Source organism: Eschrichtius robustus, chromosome 6 (assembly GCF_028021215.1).
Source record: "Eschrichtius robustus isolate mEscRob2 chromosome 6, mEscRob2.pri, whole genome shotgun sequence".
Taxonomy (NCBI): Eukaryota; Metazoa; Chordata; class Mammalia; order Artiodactyla; family Eschrichtiidae; genus Eschrichtius; species Eschrichtius robustus.
Window position 1 is genome coordinate 34,893,466 of NC_090829.1, and position 19,840 is coordinate 34,913,305.

The window sequence follows — 19,840 nt, forward strand, 5'->3', positions numbered from 1 at the left end:
GAAGAAGTCATCCCACTCGGGCTTCAGACTCCAGCCGTCCTCTGGTTGTCTGTCTCTACCACAACTAATACGTTGATTCTCTGATCACCACGTAGCCCTCTACTGCTGTTCTATTCGATAAAATTCTGGAGGGGAAGAGAGGTCAGGAGTAAAACCGCACTGCTCCCTAAAATACCACTAACCTCACTAAATCTAATCCAAATTCCAACAAAGATGGTCAGGTAAGTTACAATACTTTTCATTTAAACAACTTAATACTCACATTAAGAGCGTATTTTTACATGGACCAAATTCTCAAAATTATCTACATGGATGGCACAAATAAAATTGAAATACGTAAAATACATCTTAAGCATCCTCTAACCCAGCACTAATCAACAGAACTTGCAGCATTGACAGAAATGTCTATTTCTGCACTGATTATGTGGCAGCCACTAGCCATATGTGCCTACTGAACATCTAAAATGTGCAAGTGTGACCAAGATACTGAATTTGTAATTTAATTCAAAATTTAAATTTAAACAGTCACCTGTGGCTAGTGGCTACTGTGTTGGACAGCACAGCTCTATTCTTTCTCTCCACTTTGGGCATTAACTCACTCACTAATTCTCTCCAGTCCTGTGCCGCTTCTCAACATGGTCTCGTGCAGGGATGGCCAGAAACTAAGTGGTCACTTGACTAAGACACTGAAACTAGTTCCTCAAAACACTGACTTCATAAAAGAAACTAAGGAAAAAAGCTGTAAGAATAAAATGATAGGTAGGGGGATAGGATATTTTGGAGAAAAGCCACCTACTAGTATTCCTTCAAAGATAGAAGAGTTGCCTTTATAAAATGTTCATACTGTCATTAAGTTACCTGTATTTGACAAAAGCTCTAAAAACATTATGGTAATCAGAAAGAGTAGAATAAAGCAACCAAATTCATTTCTAGAATACAAATGAAGAGGACCAGTAATTGAAAGATTTCAAAATTTTATGTAATTTAAAATCAGGCCTATAATGAAAAAACTTGTGTGGAAAGAGCCCAGTATAAGGAAACTCACAAAGGTATCATTTTATAACTTTCTAATTTATATTTCATACTCCAAGCCGAATAGCCAAAGAGTGAATCAATTTGGCACTGCACATTCATTGGCCTACCTTGCCATAATGAAAGTAAATTTTATAATTAGCTGGCTTACTTACTTTAACACTCTAAGTTAGAATTTTTAAAAAAATCAAACTTACCAGTTCCATCAGGTGCTTTATGGAAAGTAACACTGCTTCATTCGATGGTGGATCCATTAGCCTACTCAGAAAGTAAGCAATTCCACCTAGCCTTAAAATCTGGGGAGAGGCAAATATAATTAAACATATATCATATATTGACATAAGAGTTTAATCCTGCCTGTGTCACTGACTCAAAATAAAGCATCAAACCTATACATGATTTTCAAGTTAGTTATTTTACCAGAATAAGTAAAAATTATATTTGTGATTCTATAAAAACATGTTTAAAGGCCAACATACTACCTTCTAACACCCACCAACTCTATTAATGAGAAAAGTAGCTGGTTAAAATCTCAACAAACAAGTTGATTACCAATTACCTTCAAAATAAGGCAGCTAATTTTATCAAAATACATTAAGATGCTGAAAAAATGGTAAGTAGTCTATAATGAGGGATCTTAAGATATAATAACAGTAGCTAACAATTACTGAACACTTACTATGTGCCAGGCACTGTTCTAAGAATTTTATATGAAGTTAATTTAAATAACTTGCCCAATATAACAGAACCAGCTTGCCACAGGATGATTTGGGATTCAAACCCAGGTAGTCTGGCTCTAGAGCAGTATGTAATTAAAAACTGTTTAGTCAATATCTGATCAAAGCTTTAAAAAATATAATTTATAGCTGACCTTTTTTGAACTGCATGGGTCCACTTACACACAGATTTTTTTTTCAATAAATATATACTTGCATTTTTATTTTACAGATTTTTAAATTAACTAAGCATGGGGAAAGGTTTGTGTTCAATTAGAGGTCACAATATGTAGAATCAAAAGAACTAGGGTTTGAGTCCTGATTCTACTTAAACTGTTTAACTAACCACCCTTGGGTGAGTCTTCTATCAATTCCTTTGTTTTTGAGGCAGAAAAGGTAGCAAGTGGATTTTCGGCAACCCTAATCCCCATGCTGTTCAAGGATCAACCGTACTAACACACAGAGAAAAACAAATGCATGGTAAAAATTCTTTCTGGCAGATTAGTATACTACTTTCCTCTATCAAAGATGCTGAAAACTAGAACCCTATTTACTTTCTTAACTCTCCCAGCTAATTTACCTTTATTTGTAAACAAAGTTCTTCCAAAGGCGTTCTCAAAATTTCTGGCAGTTGATAGTCATCTAGAAGGCTTGCTCTAAGACCATTATACAGATGATAGCAATGACCAGGTTGAACTCTTAAAAAAAAAGGGGCGGGGGGTGTATTATCAGTGACTTTTTAGAACTCCAGAGAAAAGACTAGGCAGGGGAAGTAGTCAATATTTCTTTCAAGCCACACCATAACTAATTTACTTGTTATTTCATTTTTATTAATCACAAATTCCTTCTCCCCACCTGTTTTGAATAAGCTTAAATCCATTAACCCTAAGTCCTAGTTCTAAAAGATACAGGATTGCCTCCCCCTACCAATAATTTGGTTCCCTGTTTCTATCTTACAGATTCCAGACTTCTATTCACAATAACAGCAGTATACGTAGGTTAATCTCTTTGGGCCTTGTGAGCATTTTATGTAACAAATCCCGGTATTATGTTAACCTGTCTATATTATTTTAAAAGCTTTTAGGTATGTGCTATTTATTGAGTTCTCAGAGGGATGTTGGAAACGGTTATTGTTTTCATCTAGTGACCTGAATGATACTATTCTTTGTACAATGTTAAGGACAGACATGAAGAGGTTAATGAATTCATTCATCTTCAAGCAGAATAAAATATTTCTGTAGGCGCTTGCTGTTAAAGGAGGGGGAGGCCCTTTTCCTATAGGAGTAAATTAATTCTAAAAATCTTAGCTATTTCTGTCACGAGTCTACAAAGACCCATTATCTATTATATTACATGTCTGCAGAAACTAAAAGTAAGAGGGTCTCCACTGAGGACCACGTAGTTAATATAGTTTGCTCTGGCCTTCAACATAATTATCAATCTAATTAGCTTTGCTAAAGGAATTTATATCTAGAGAGCCCACAAGGGACTATTTTCCATTTGAATTAAACACTGTGTGTGTATATATACATATATACGTATAACTGAATCAGTTTGCTGTACACCAGAAAATAACACACCACTGTAAACCGACTATACTTCAATTAGGAAAAAAACCCACTGTAATTCCACAGTTAACCTTCACCAGGATAGTGGGGATGAGGAATTAGATAAAATGTAATACTTGATTTACTCTATTTCCATAATTGTTTTCATGGGTCAAATCTTAAGGCCTAGTGTGTTGACTATTCATTTATAAAAGTGTGCCAAAACCCATTCACCACAGTGAATACTTTTTGAATCAGTATCCAGTAGTGACAGGTCTGCATGGGAAAACTCCAATCCTTCTAGGTCCCCAATCAAGGTATGCCCTGGTTAACTGATCAGAAGGTACACTTTGTGAATTAAGCCGTGACTATGCTCAACAGCACCAACTGCATAATCTAATAAACTACCTGGAAGTCAAGTTATACTGGGATAATCAGCAAAGATCATAGCCAGTGAGTCAGAGCTTTAAAGATATAGTACCAACTTAAAGGACTGATAAAATGGTCTGTAAAATTTTCTTTCAACTCTCCTTTCCTTACTTAAGCCAGTATTTGAAGATTAATAGGAATCTTTTTATTCTACGTGTAAGAGGCAAAACAAAAACTCTCTTCTAAAACTCCAGACATGATTCTACTACTCATATGAGTAAGGGTATAAAAATACTGTGAAGTATGCATTACAACAAATAATAAGTGCAATTATTTGTGTTAAAGGCAAATCTTTTCTCCTACCATTAAAACAGAGATATTTCTATTTCTTTTGCTATCACCACATCAGTGGGGAAAAGGTATTTTCCCTGTGCTTTCATTGGTAACTGATAGTGAAAAACCAGCACAGCTGTGAAGTATACTGATGAGGAGCCCAGACTGTGGAGCCAGACTGCCTGGCTTCAAATCCTGGCTCTGCTACTTACAAAACTGTGTGACTTTGGACAGATGACTTAATTTCTTTGTACCTTAATTTCTTTACCCTTAAAATAGAGATAATAACCTATACTTCATAGCACTGTGGTAAGGATTAAGCAAGTTAATGTATATAAAGTATCTATGAGATGATCTGACATTCAAGTATTATTAATAGCTATCATTATTTGTAATATATGCTTTTTAAAAAGAAACACAATTATATGTAATATAGCTAATAACATAAAGAATATTAATTTTAATTAACCAGACTGAGGAATCAGAGGTAGAAATATCATAAAATAGAAAACTTGGTAGATAGTTTTTCCAAAGCAACTATGATTAAAACAACTTTCCCATTTAAAAACGTGCTGCAGTTAGTTTTAAAAAATATGAAAGGTAACTGTCCTAAATAAATATTTTAAAATGCCACCAACACATTTTGCTACACAAAATTTTTTTGCTTTTAAGGCTTCACACAAAAGTCCCACCTTACCTTCCAGCTCGACCTTTCCTTTGTTTAGCATTAGCTTTACTAACCCACTCGGCAGACATTGTACTGATATTGTTCTGTGTGTCAAAGTGTGTCTCCTTTATTTTTCCTCCATCTATTACATAAACTACATCATCTATGGTAATGCTGTTTGGAAAATAAATATATAAAAAATGTTAAAAACACATGAAAAGTACATTAACCGATAACAGGCCTACAAACAGGGATTTTAAAGCATTTTTTATTGAATCAATTTGATTTTTAGCAGTTCAGGATTTTCACCACTCTTCCCAGTTACCAACGTAAGGGGGATCAAGCACCAAATCACAGGCAGCATCAGCAGCTTCAGTGGCAGCACACAGGGCCAATCTTACAGATCATGTGCTAAATTCTTATTTGCCTACAGCCAAACTGCACAGCTTGCCTGAGGACTTTTGTACCTAGCTTTAGGAGCCCTCCAGTTCCATGATTTAATATCAGTTTCCACAGAACAATCTGCTGCCGTGACCATACTGGTATAATAGTACCTCCAAGGGAATACATTTTAAATGCTGTATATAACTAATTACCAAACTACCAAACAATTCTACTCCCAACCAGAAAAACTGACCTCAGTTCCCATGCTTCTTTAGGAAAGCGTTAAAACAACCACTTAACAGGCTATTTCTAAAGGGACTAGAACATTAGTATAGGTTGAAAAAACCCCCACAAAACCTATGTTCACTACCATAACTAAATTAAAATAGCTTTACTTTTAAGAAATTACAAAGTATTTTGTAGAAGAAAAAGATTAAAGTATGTTAATAATTTATGGGGCTCAAAACTAATGTAATCAACAGTAGTTGGTAATTAAAACAATTTTTACCTAGTCTCTGCAATGTTGGTAGCAATTACTATTTTCCGAACACCAGGAGGGGTTCTTTTAAATACCTGTAAGAATAAATACATCAAAATCCCAAAAGTAAACTAATTTCTGATACATCATTCTTGCAAATAGAGGAATTACTTCAGGTACTGTTCATTTTTAGCAATTCTGTGTTCACTGACATATATGCATCTAATATTTATAGATATATTTATAAGGTATACATCATCTTCAATACCACAGAATTCCCTTTTGGTAAATCAAACAATCTCCCACAGATGTCAGCACCTTACCACAAACAAGATTTCAAATGACATGTGATAATTTAAATATAGAGATAATTTGAATTTATAGATATTTAAATAGTATATAAATTACTAATGATATTTAAATATGATAATTTAAAATTTGTTTTTTAACAAATGCTGGAGAGTATAAACGTCTTACTGTATAGTCAAACTTTTAAGGGAGAGGGACAGAAGTTTAAAGATAAGAATTATGAATTACCCAAAATTATAAAGGTAAGATCACCAACCAACCAGGCAGATGCCCAATCGTCAGAATGAATGTCAGCTGGCTGTGCCACCGTATACTAGCTTTCTGACTGGACTGGATTTTAAAAATAAATCCCCTTCACATGGTGAATCCTACAATGTCATGATGGCAAGTATCACCTTGGCCGAAAAGCAAAAAAATGCATAAACTTATCCCCTCGTTCATAAAAGTAATAATCAATAAATAAAATGTTGTTTGCCCATCTAGTCACATATTCTCTAGCAAAGGAATAAATAATTTATGGTGAGGGTGTCAGAGATGGCAGTACCTCCACACTGGATACAATTTTGTCCAATCTTTGGAATCAAAAGTTCTCTTTCTTTCCTCTTCTCTTCCCTCAGGTATGCACTCTGTATCTAATCCAGCTGGCTGAGCCTTACTCAGGGCTAAGGTACCAGCAGAAAGGATATTAAAAAGCTCTCAATAAAAAATGTCAAGATATTTTCTTACAAAGAGTGGAAAAATGGATCCATCTCATTCTACCAGGAACTGCAAACACTAGAAAATCACCTTGCCTTTGAGAAAGCAGTGTTCATTCTAACTAGAGAAATCCCTGCATCTGACATAGCCAAAACATCCAAAACCATAATAATACATTATTGAAATCTCATGCCTGCAAATGTACTAATTCTGTTAAATCAAAATTTCAAATATCAAGCTGTACATGTCACAGATTATTAACTTCTAGGTTGAGTTATTTTTATTGGTATTCACATACTTTTTTCTTTTATTCAGGAAACCCAAACAAGCTCTTGGTAAAACCAATCTTTAAACGTTTCCCTAATGCTGACAAAACTAATCTGATTTGTGGATTACCCTCTCTTATTCAACTTTTTGTACAATCATTCCCTGAAGACTCATTTGCACAGGTTCTCAAAGAAGTATTTTTTTATATGGATTACTATTTGAAAATGTGCCTTAAAAAATAAAAGAAAATAAAACCTACAATAAGCAGTCCTTAAAGCCTGCCACAGTTTGAAAGATAAATTTAACAACATACCTGTGTCTGGTTAACTGTAGGCATCAGTGAATGTAAAGGTATAATAAGAAACCTGTCTGAAAATTAAAAAGAAAATTAAACTTTAAGACAAATAGTTGCAGAAAAGCTCCATCAAAAAAATATGGAACAGGGACTTCCCTGGTGGTTAAGAATCCGCCTGCCAATGCAGGGGACATGGGTTTGAGCCCTGGTCCGGGAAGATCCCACATGCCGTGGAGCAACTAAGCCCGTGCACCACAACTACTGAGCCTGTGCTCTAGAGCCTGCGAGCCACAACTACTGAAGCCCACGCGCCTAGAGCCCGTGCTCTGCAACAAGAGAAGCCACCGCAACGAGAAGCCCGCGTACCGCAACGAAGAGTAGCCCCTGCTCTCCGCAACTAGAGAAAGCCCACGCGCAACACGAAGACCCAATGCAGCCAATAAATAAATAAATAAATTTATTAAAAAATATATATATATGGAACAATGAATTCAGATGCTAAGCCACTTGATAATCAGACCAACTTTATTCTTTTTATGTTCTTGTTAATATTTTTTTGTTAATTCTAAATTCCTAAAGAATGCTTAAAAAAGTTGGAAGCTCTCTTTTCAAATTATACTAAAAAAAATAATTAACTCCATTCCCACCACTAACTGAAGACCAAAGGATTTTGCTTAATATGGATGAATATGTTTGTAGACTTTGGGTAATCCTACTTTAATCATACAAAGAATATTTAAATTTTTAAAGCAAATTACGTACTAAATTTCCATGTCCTACTTAAAAATAATGAAATAGCACTGGTTAAATGTAATACATTCCAAAAGTGACCCACATTTAAAAAAAATAATTGTTAGGAATATAAGAAGTTTTAAGTTTCAAAATGAAGTTGCTCAAGCCCATTCATGATTATTAGCCAATAGACAGAAAGTTTGATGTAGTACGGTAATGGGAAGGAGAAAGAATGTTAAGGAAGCAAGGGTAAAATTTCAGTTAGATATAGTTACCAAAGTGCAACCTGACTTACATCTCCAGCAAGAGTGTCCAAATGACCCCTAGATAGCTGTATTTCCCCCAGATAAAGAACTGTTGTTATTCAAAGGAGATACGGTGCTCCCCCATAGACTCTCTATGACCCCCCCTGAACTTAAAAAGCAGTAAAATGCTGTCAAGCAATTGGTATTGCTAAAAAAGAATGCTCTTAATTACTTGTCTCTGTGACACGATATGAAATACATCAACTCTAAATACTTAACTCGAATTGAATCAAGCCTTCAGATATAACTTCCAGTTTGCAAGGGAATAGAGGTAAGAGAGGATCAAATGAAATGATACCATAAAGATTCAGACAGTTCCAGAATGTTGCAGACCTAGTCTTTTCCACCATGGGTAAAGTAAGGGGAGAATGGGAGTGATGTTCTAGAACTAGAGTAAACGATCTATCAGTTTGACTTTTTCTATAGTCTGAGCAAGCTAGCTGTGAAAGACACTTTAGGGGAAAAAATGGGAAAATCTGATTATAGACGATTATCAGATGATGTTAAAGATTAGGTATGTTAAATTTTTGAAAGATTTCCGTTAAAAGAAATTAAGTTGGTGGTGGAAGTATAAATTAATACCTCCATCCCTGAGAATAACTCAATCAGAAAGTTAATCAAGTCAATTATAATAATCTATAATGTCACACCCTTTCCCCACTCCCCCCAAAATGATCTTCCCTGCATTTTTTTTGGAAAATATATACACACCCTTATTTTTTAAAACTAAAAGTAGATCATACAATAGTGTTTATGACGGGGAAAGGAGAGGCCAAAATTGGAAGGTTCAGCCAAAAAAGTATTCCAATTGTTTAAAAAACTAATTCGGTTGTATAGTTCAATCACGGCTATACTTTTTCTATAGAGAAAGATTATCAATGACAAGGAAAAGAGAAAGCAGTATTTCATTATAGAGGAATCATGGTGATCAGATAAAAATATTTTTCTGGCTAGAGAATAAATAATTCTAATTATAAATAATTTTAATTATAGAGAATCCTTGAGGGCATTACCATGATGGGATTTAACAAAGAATAAAAAATATTTTAGCCAATAAAATTAGATCGAAATATTTTTTAGTGTTTTGTAAAAAATAAAATGTATCAAAAGCACTTCAACAGAGTAAGGTTAGGAAGTATATTCAGAACTATAAATAGAATTTGCTTTGCTAAAGTTAATAATGACTCCTGAAAAAGCTTTAACTGAATTTCATAGGAGAAAAATGTTCCCATGCATTTCTCTAAGATGTAAGAGGTTATACCTCTCAAAACATGCTGTTAAACAATCAGAATCACCTAAGGACTTTTTTTTTTTTAATTCAGATGTTCAGGTCACATTCTTATATTTTGGGATCTGGGTATCTGCATTTTAAAGAAGTGCCATGGGTGACTCTGCTGTATAGTCAGCTGAGAAATAGTGGACTAAGGGATAAATTCAAACTTCTTTTCTGCCCAGCTAAATGCAGAAGTGAGTGAAAAAACAAAAACTCCAAAGCCAGCATCTTAACTTTATGAACTCAATTTTATTAGGCAAATTTAGGAAGAGAGGAAAAATAGTCTCACCATAATACTAAATAAGGAACTTCACTACACACCTACCATCTTCATCTCTGACCTAGAACTTCCAAGAAAAAAAAAGAAAAAAAGAAGATACAACTTTTGAAAAAACCCAAGCTGGACTAAGACCACCAAGCTCAAATGAAAGAAAATAACCAGGCTACATATGATTCAAGTACCACTCTTGGAATTAGAATAAAATGCATTTCTATAATACCTGATTTAAACATCACTTGTGACATCAAGAGATCATGTAAAGTGCTGATATTGTCCCAACCTGGTAGAAAGACCAATATTGCACCATCCTATATGGAGGGGAAAGAACCATTACAAAGGATCACATAACAAAATACACTAAGTACAATTCTGTGCACAATTAAGTCTTCATTAAAATTATACTAGCTCAAGATAACTTTAGTTACTAATTATAACTAAAGAATATAAGTTCACTTTTTAAAAATAGGATTTATAATCCAGACATTTCATTTGTTTAGTCTTTTCTTCAAACAGGTCAAATGTCTAAATCTTTTGGTATTTTGAAATTCCTATTTCTGGTGTCAAAAGCCATTTCTTCCATAGGTTTTTTTTTTTTTTTTTTAAAGCATTTAAGAAAATTTTCTTTTTTCATGGCCTTGATACAAAAATAAAATTGAAATTATATTTCAATTCTGAAACTTAAAAACAAAACTAACCTCTTCTTCCAAAACAATGTATCGAATAAGGGCAGCAATCAAATTCAGATCAACTTTATCATCATCCATCATTCCTATAACATCTATAGTGCTTGGAGAATACCTATCAAAGTCAAATAGAAAGCCATGAAATACTTGATAGTTTCCTGAAGTTTAACTTGCTATAAAATCTTATAATTAACTCAATCTGCAAATGGGAAAACATAATCAATAAATAGGAAAGAATTACTGGGATTATGATAGTGTTTACAAGTCAAATCAGTATAGTATTCAGCTAGAATATGAGACTTGCAATGCTATCCTTAAATGCGTACAAAATCAAGACAATCCTGCTTTTTGTTTTAGTCATTTAGCCACCGTGTTCACTTTCAAACAAAACGGACTTACTTTTTTCTCAATTCCCTTACATAACCTGGCCAGCGTTCTTTATAGATTGCTTCTTTTTCTTCTTTTTCTTGTCTATTTACATGCCCTTGCATGAAACCCCTCTTAAACTGGGATCGGTGTTCTTTTTGTTCTGGAACATATCTAAAATAAAAACATTCTTAAATAGCTTCACTTTTTTGAAACTCTGGTTTTAGCTAATATTCAATATCTCTGACTTTTTTACATTTAGGATTTTAAATTTTAAAGAACATCTTCACTATCCTTTCTAGTGAATGCTAGTTAAATATAAATTTATTACCAAGTATTAACATATAAAATGACATTTTAGATAAAAATCATTCTTCTCTATCAAAGTATATAAACCTCTAGATCATCTTCAGCAATAAAAATTTAAAAATAACTACAGTAACTTCCATCTTTAAGTTTGAATTTGCTTTTAAATCAAAAGTTAACATTAAGTCTAAAACAACAGTTAATGATTGCCTAGAACACTCAAGATTTTGAATATAGGAGGTTTCCAAACCTGAGTGCACATAAGAATCCCCTGGGGAGTCTGTAAAATAGACTCCTAAATCTTATATTGTGATTTGGATTCAGTAGGTCTGGCTGGGGTCTGCTAATCCAGGAATTTTAATTAGTGCCCCAGGAGATTCAGACGGTGTAGAGATCTACAGACCCATGCTTGAGAACTACTTAGTTCTGCTCAGTCTCACAGACATAGCTAATGGCAGAGCGAGAATCAGCACTCAAATCTCTTATGTGTCAGTCCAGTACTATGCTTTGACTCCACCATGCTGCAGTGACTGCTAAAAACAGAGGGCACATCTGCCCAAGAATGTCACCTACCATAAGTGGGTTCTCAGAAGCATGGGAGTAGAGAGGGACAAAGAAAAATGAACCTACACTTTAACCCCAAAGCCCCTCAGAGTTTACCTAGAGGAGAGCATCTAGATGGAATGGGGGATTTGGAGCATGGGCTTCGCGAGTCAGACAGAATGGGACAGATGTCCTTGCTCTGCCATTGACTAGCTGTGCGACCTTGGGCAAGGTATAAACCTCTGGTCTTTAGTTTCCTTATTTGAGAGATTAATACTCTTTTAACAGTATTGTATGAGAATTAAAAAAAAAAAAAAAGTGATAAAGCACAGTGCCTGACACATAGCAGACACCCCAAAAGTATTAATCAATCCCCTTCCTTATTCAGTACCTGTGACCCAGGATTCCCCTAAGTCTTCGATACATATAGAGGCACCAACGTGAGGTAGGGCAACCTGAGACAGAGATTAGTCTAGTCAGCAGGATGGACCCACAGTTGGCTCCCTTCCCAGCAATTCCAAAAACAGAGGTAACCTTTAACCCCCCTCCCCAAGAACCCAATCACAACCCTCCGTAACACCTCACCTACTTTCTTCCCTACTTCCCTGTAGTGCAGCTCTTCTTCTGGGAAAGGAACAGCTGGGGGCCTCTGCTGAAAACTTCTATCCAATGACTACCCTACTTCACCCCCACTCTTAGGCTGGCTAAAGAATGACAAGTGCACAGATACCATCCTTTTGCTTCAAGAGACTCCCCTTAGCTACAATTCCTTGTACATTCCCTGCCTGATGGGGACCTTAAGAAAACAATCCATCTTTATGTAATTTTAGATTACTGATCCCTGGAACTTTGTTTTTATTGTCAAGCTGTTGCCTATTATCTTAGAAAACAATTGGTAAATGTGCTATGGTAGGAAATGGGACACATGGTAGAAAGTGGAATTGAGGAGGGAGAGCATAAAAATTTATAAGCACTGATGATAAAACCAGAGCATGGAAGACCAACATACACTTTCACTTTTAGATGTTCCCCCCTGACATACACACTTCCCTCTTCGCTACACTGATTTCACTGCTTTCCTGACTTGTCCAGCCTACCCCTGCTTTATAAACTCATTTCCAACGTACTCTCACTGCCCCAGAACAGGTCAATCACACCTTAGAGAAATAGCTTGTGTGTCTCCCTATCTAGATATAAGTTCTGAGGGTGTGTAATGAGCCTTCCGCTTGTTTGATGCTCAGATCTTAGTGCACAGTGCAAGCCATAAATTTAGTTGAAAAAATATTTGTTAAATAAAGCCCTTTCAAAAGCTGACTTTTCTCCATGTGAAATATGCAGCAGGATCTTTGTTCTCACCTTCCCACTATCACTTCCTGATTTTCTCCTTTAACAAGTAAGCTGTGGAGTCTTGAAAAAAAATCTCAGCACAAATGTTTCTACATCTGTCCATATATTTTTCAGATGTTTACTACAGGCCAGGCACTATGCTATGCACTAGTCACAAAGATGAACAGGACAAAATCCTCGACCTTGAAAATTTGAAATCTAGTGCAAGACGCAAATATAAAAAGATACATTGCATGGCAATAAGTGTTATAAGAGATATCACAGAAGTGCTCTGGGAGTCCTGTTGAGAAGGTAACTCACTCTGTGAGAGGCATGAGAGAAGGCTTAATGGGCAATGAAACTGGGATTTGTTCTTACATAACAGTTTATAGATGAAAAGATGAAGAAGGTGGCAAACGTAGCTCTAGAAGGAGGAAATAGCACGTAACAAAGCATAAAGTCATGAAAGAAAGGGCACAAGCTGGCAGACTAGAGAACAGTGCATTTAGGATGGGCAGACCATGGGATGCATGAGGCTAGGAAGAGAGGACAGGGCCAGACTGTAAAAGAGCCTTGGGGTGACAGGCTAAGGAACTGGAATCTGATCCTATGGGGCTGTGCTTTCCCAGCCCTTTCTCATCAAGGAATACTAATATAATTTTGTACGGCTCCTCGAGAAGCCTGCTAGCAGCTAATGACCAGTGCTGAGGGGATCAATAACTTGGGCGTCAGCTGAGGTGCTCTGCTACAGGCCATAACAAACCCGTAAAGGTTCCTCAGTTTTCAAAAAGAAATCTCAAGGGGCGTGCCCTAGGGGAGAAAGCTCACATGACCAGATTTCTTTGGAAAATAGATGGCAGCAGTTTTAAGAGTGAAGACCACAGTGCCAAGAGAGGAACTATTATATTAACACAGGAGAGATAATAAGGACCTTAAGTAGAAGAAATAAAAATGAGAAGGTATGTTCAAGGAGAAAGCTCTCAGGGTTTTTGAGGGGGAGAGTGGGATGGGATATAGAACGACTGAGAGTAGTCTGGTTACTGAGCATGTAAAGCAGGTAACATATCCTGGTATGTAACTGCTTGATAAACACCAGCTCTTCTGATTTACAGCTTAGACAACTGGGGGGGAGGATAATTGGAGTAACCATTATAATAAGGCATACTAAGCAACACAGATTGCTTTAATTTTTTGGTGGAAGCATGGCGGAAATCAAATATAAGATCATGATTTTTGTTTGAAAAGTGTGGGGTTCAAGAAATCTGTGGTACTGCAATGCTGCTGAGTATAGTGTTAGATAACAAGTTTAGAATTCAGGAAGAGCTTCAGTTCTGAAGCTCTAGTTCTGCAAGCTACTGGAAAATAGTTCTGAAAATTTGGAACTATGGTCATGGAAAAAAGATTTAACAGTGAAATCATAAAAGTCTGAGAAAAGTGTAAGTGAGAACTCTAGGGGGAAATCATATTTAAAGGGTGGGGAATGGAAGCCAGCAAAAGAGAATGAATACCAGGTAGGAGAACCAGAAGAGAGATTCAGCACTAAACACAGAGGTTCCCAAACTTTACTGCCCAGGGGTCCTTAAACAATACTGATGCCTGGCTACCAGCCCAGACTCTGTAATATAATTAAGGTATGAAGTGTGAATGTGGGTTTTAAAAAGCTCCAGGTCATTTTAATGTGCAACCAAGTTTGGGAATCCCTGATTTAAGGAAAAACAATGTTTTAGAGATGAGTTTGAAACAGTTTTAAGGGTGAGTTTCTGAGACTAAAGTTTGACAAAATAGTGACATGTTATTACTTTTAATCGCTTTTAGTTCCTAATATTTACTTACCTTATTTTTTCAATTATATCTTCCAAAAGATACTCCACAACCGGAAAAGTAAAACCAGGTATATGTATCATTGGACAGTTACCTATCATGGTAGATAAAACATAAATCTGTACTTGAATGTTCAAAAAAAAAAAAAAAAATAAAACAACTCAACAGACTGTAAATAGCATAATGACTCCATTAGTTTTAACTTCAGAAAATGGTCCTGAAACTTTTACAGCTCTACCTTATTTTTCCATATCTAATTTAATAAAACCAGCAGTCTAGTGTGCACTCAGTATCGATTTACTGTTACCAAACTGTACACACATCTCACAGTTCTACAAAGTAACCCAGAATAGCAAAAAATAGAGTATTTTAAGTTGGATTCAAGACCTATTAAGTCTATTTCTCTTCATCACTGGCCAAGATGGTGCCATCAGAACCTAAGTTTTAGTGAAATCTACATAAGAAACATAACCCCTGTGGTATCCAGAATTAGGGAAAGAAAAAACATAGTTAAAGCAAGACCTAACCAAATATTAAACTGTTGCTTACTATTTTAGAATCATTAGTTAAAAAATAAGTCTCTTAGTATTGTTATTTAAATGCTATTTAGGTTTTTTGTATCGAACAAAATAAACCATATACACTGTAAACAAAGGCCAACACTGTAGACACATATCAAAGTATCTGAGGTGACACCAAACTTTGCCTCTGACTTGCATAAGTTTACTCAAAGTTAGTTCTGGATTTCTCATCAAAAAGGACTGAGACAGAGACAAAGACAAAGTATAATATGCTCAACTAGTCTCACAAGGCTTTGAGGGTCAACTGGGCTGAATACAAACACATTAAATATAGTTCTATTCCATTTTCATTCCCTTTTCTCCTCCTTGTCCCAACAATTTAAGCAGGAGAGACAGTGAGGCATAATTTTAGAAGAATGTACTCTGCAGCTAGTCAAATTTAGTTTCTTTTTTTATTTTTTTTGGCCACTCTGTGCAGCTTGTGGGATCTTGGTTCCCTGACCAGGGGCTGAACCCAGGCCCCAGCAGTGAAAGCACTGAGTCCTAATGGCTGGACTGCCAAGGAATTCCCTCAAATTTAGTTTCAAATCATCTTGACTCTCTGTTAATTATGAAACCTTGGGTAAGCTACTTAACTACTCTGAGGCTGTTTTCTCATCTGTAAGAATAAGAATAGCACCTACTTCACAAGGTATTATGAGGACTGATGAAGACATGCCAAATACACTACCTGGCACATTGAAGGTATTATTCCATAGTGGTTGCTAGTTATTACTGTTATTAGCAAATTGCCACCCTAGCCTGTGATATTACATAAAAGCCACAGAAGAATCACAAAAAAAGTTTATAAAATTATTCAAATCTGTGGTTTGACTTCATTGATGTCACCTTAATTATCTGGTGGAAGCACCAAAAGGCTACAAAGTCTTCACTATAAGAACAGAGATGATGCCACCGTTTTTTAAAATCAGGCCCAATTCTCTGTGAGACTAGAGGGTAGATGAATATTCAAATAAAATGAACTGCTAAACATTTATTTTGACTACTCTGTACCTAGCACTGTATTAATTTTCTTTAAAAAACTGTTTCTAAATTCAATGGCTTTGTGATAACTTTCTAAAGTAACAACCATAAATTTTACTCACCAAAATATTCTGAAAATTTCTCAGCATTCAATGTTGCACTCATCAAAACTATTTTCAGGTCAGGTCGATAATTGAGAAGATCTTTAACAACAGTCATTAAAACATCTGACTGTAGATTTCTCTCATGGATTTCATCAAGCACGATATGACTAACACTGGACAAATGCCTGAAGCAGAAGTGTAAAGTTCGTTACTCAGCACAAAATTCAAAAGCAGAACCATTTTACTTTTACATAAATTAATAAAATCCAATTTAATAATTACATCTTCTGATAACATTTAACTAAATGTCCTGAGTTGAAACATACTCACTGGTCTGACTGAAGCCACTGAAGGATAATTCCTGTCGTACAATATAAGATAGAACCCTGTTTCCTTGGCAACCGACTGTGAATGAAAGACATGGGTTAACTCTTGGTTTTCTTTACTAATAAATTACTTAAGTACCACAAAAGTTTAAAAGAATATCTTCAACTTAAAAAATGTTTTCAGTTTTAATGAAAAACTTCATACTTAAATTTTAGTTACTGGAACCCTTACAATGATAGAGTAATGAGACATACTAGCTTCAAGTTCATTATACATTATTTCTGTTATGATATAATGTTAATGATTTCTTTTTAAAAGCAAAAGTGCTACCATTCAGAAAAAGACCAAATATTTAGGGAACTAAACTTCTGTTCAGTGATTAGAAAATCAATTCATTTAAAAAGGTAAATGGAACCTTGACCTGCAGAGAAGGACTAAAGAAATACAGTGGAATGGCATAGGGGGTTAAAGACACAAAACTAAATTCCGTCAGGCAGTGGCTGCATGATGGTATCAAAATATACAGGAGGTCAACTCCTTTTCAGGGTGAGTGATGGTCTACTAACATATACCCAGGAAAAATGTTATCTTTCTAATCATTCCATAATGTAAAAGACATCTTAAAATGGCAATCTGAATTTGGGTTAAAAAAATGATTTTGTGGGTTGCAAGCCTCATATGTTGCAGTTACTTTAAATGTTAATTCTAATAGCAATAATCAGCATAAAAATAGGGGAAAGATCTTTCTTTTGAATCTCTAACTTCAAAGTTTCACTAAAATCTACCTGTAAACAAGTGAACATTCTTTACCTCTGCAGACGAATTTGGTATCCGGTACTATTACCATTGCCACAAGATTCTGCCCTTTCTGCAGCCACTCTCTCTGCAACCTTTAATTAAAATAAAGTACAGTTACAAAGAAAACATTTCCTTTAGAGTAAATATCGTGAACGCCTATGAAAATGTGGCTGCTGAAAACACTAACCATTAGATTTTCAGAATTAAAAAAATAGAAACAGATATTAAAATCTGAGGTATCTAAAACTGTGTCCCTTAAGAGATGAAGATTACCTGCTTCTTATGTTTACTTCTCATTTCCTCTGAAATTCTCCCTCATAACTATTTTCAAAGCGACTTTCTATAAACCCTCTCTACCTTTGTCTTTTTTAAAAAAAGTTGGAAATCGTAATCTAAACTTGTAAAACTTGTATATAATTTGAGGGTAAACATACGTTGATACTTTTTTTTCATTTGTTTCTTTTTCGTAGAGATTGGTAGGCTTAACTTCTAGTTCTTGGTTATGTTCTTAAAGTTATGGCTGCCAAAGATAAGCTCTAGACAGATGAAATCTTATAATCCAACACTGATCTGTATAACTAAAAGTAACCAACAGTCATCTAGTGACAGAACAGTGATTTATGAGGTTAGAAATAGAAAATGACATGATTAGTTTTTAAGAAATAATACTTCAGAAGGAAAAGTTTTCAATCATTCTATCCCATATAAACTGACTTGGACCATTACTTCACTTTTTACTATTGATTAAACTGCCCATTCAAATATCAACAGATCTTGGAAAAATAAGCAAATAAATAACCTAATTTGCATTTCTCCTTACTGTCAATATATACAGTCATATATTAGTGAAAACGATAAGATTAGATTTTTAACTTAAGTCAGGCTATATAACAGTGTTATGACAAAAATGGCTTATTTTTCACCATTCTATGAACCTATGCCATTTCTAGGAATATCGTCCTCCCATAAAGACTGCTGCTTTACTTTTTTAAAACTAGTATGTCTTAGAAACCACAGTTTAAAATGTATATAGTAGCTCCTACAAAACACTGCTGTAATTGGTAATGCAGTTCCTGACCAGATTCTGTATTAAATGACTTAGAGATGTAATAAATAGTACTATCATAAAACCAAATACAACCATAAATCTTCATAATTTAAATTTACACACAGAATTACATAACACTGAAATAAATGTACTATACACACTGAATGTTGTAAGAAACCCCAAACATTTTTAAAGAACATATAACTCATATATTTAACTAGATCACCTAACTAAACACAAACAAAAAATGTTATTTGTAATAAACATGTACTTATACCTGCTTCATGATAAACCTGAAACAATGCCTTATTTTATGATAAATTCCCTCTTACTCAATTGCATTAAAAAGTCAGAAATACAGCTACCACCACTCAGTGTACTTATATACGGAAAAAAACAGAGAGCCGAAAACAGTACTGAATGAATCAAGGAGTAAAATGTAAAGCATCTAATGATGCAGATTATTTGAAGCTCCTAATTAATTCTATAAACATTATCAATTTTTTGTTCTTTTAGTTTTATACTGAAAATTGTCTGGATTTTTAATTTATCTTGAACTCCTAAACATCTATTATCAGTAACAGAGAGAGGTCAATTTTTTGGGCTTTACTACCAAATACTTGTTAACCAAATTTTGCTTTTATAGCAACATATCTTAAACCTAATAAAAAATCACCCTAACCTTCAAAATCAGTAAGTTCTAGCAGGACTACATGGGAGAATGGAAAACAAAGTGGGGAATTTTAAAAAGTGAGAGATTACTTACTGAAATGGCACTAATTCTTCTTGGCTGAGTACAAACTATCCTGCATGCAGATCCTTTTCCTCTTTCAATGTAGTTATCCAAAATGAACTGAGTAACTTGAGTGGTTTTTCCACAACCAGTTTCACCACTTACTACTGTTACCTGATGGTTATCGATCATATTTACCAATTCCTATTTCAAAAGGGAAAATAAGTGAAGGACATCACATGTTGACTAAGTCTGAAAAGATAGTTACCAAAATCCTACCAAACTGAAGGTAATTGTTTTTAACAAGCATATTAATACTTTAAAAATTCTGTTATATGCAATGCTGGCAGTTTGGATATCTGGATCTACCAGTTTTCAAGAGATAAGAAGCACCAAATTATAAAAAGAACAGAGCCATGGCTCTGTTAATGAAAAACACACTGACAAGAACAAGAAGAGACAGCTTATAAATCCATACATAAGAATTAACATAAATTAAAAAGAATGGTGACATGTGGGGCTACTGAGTACAAGGCAGATCCCCTGATACCTAAAAAA

At 34.9% G+C, this 19,840-nt stretch overlaps 1 protein-coding gene across 2 annotated transcripts in view; it reads right to left on the minus strand.

Moving 5' to 3' along the window:
• Window positions 1-19,840, minus strand: part of DHX36 (DEAH-box helicase 36) — a 49,482-nt gene that overhangs the window by 12,624 nt on the left and 17,018 nt on the right. For both annotated transcript variants that reach the window (XM_068546124.1, XM_068546122.1), the window contains exons 5-17: window positions 19,316-19,486; window positions 17,514-17,593; window positions 16,707-16,781; window positions 16,395-16,561; window positions 14,741-14,822; window positions 10,766-10,906; window positions 10,379-10,481; window positions 9,904-9,991; window positions 7,112-7,167; window positions 5,557-5,621; window positions 4,695-4,838; window positions 2,329-2,446; window positions 1,230-1,328 (exon numbers count right to left, since the gene is read on the minus strand). In XM_068546124.1, coding sequence (XP_068402225.1) covers window positions 1,230-1,328; window positions 2,329-2,446; window positions 4,695-4,838; window positions 5,557-5,621; window positions 7,112-7,167; window positions 9,904-9,991; window positions 10,379-10,481; window positions 10,766-10,906; window positions 14,741-14,822; window positions 16,395-16,561; window positions 16,707-16,781; window positions 17,514-17,593; window positions 19,316-19,486 — 1,389 coding nt within the window. The remainder of the gene's footprint in view (window positions 1-1,229; window positions 1,329-2,328; window positions 2,447-4,694; window positions 4,839-5,556; window positions 5,622-7,111; window positions 7,168-9,903; window positions 9,992-10,378; window positions 10,482-10,765; window positions 10,907-14,740; window positions 14,823-16,394; window positions 16,562-16,706; window positions 16,782-17,513; window positions 17,594-19,315; window positions 19,487-19,840) is intronic.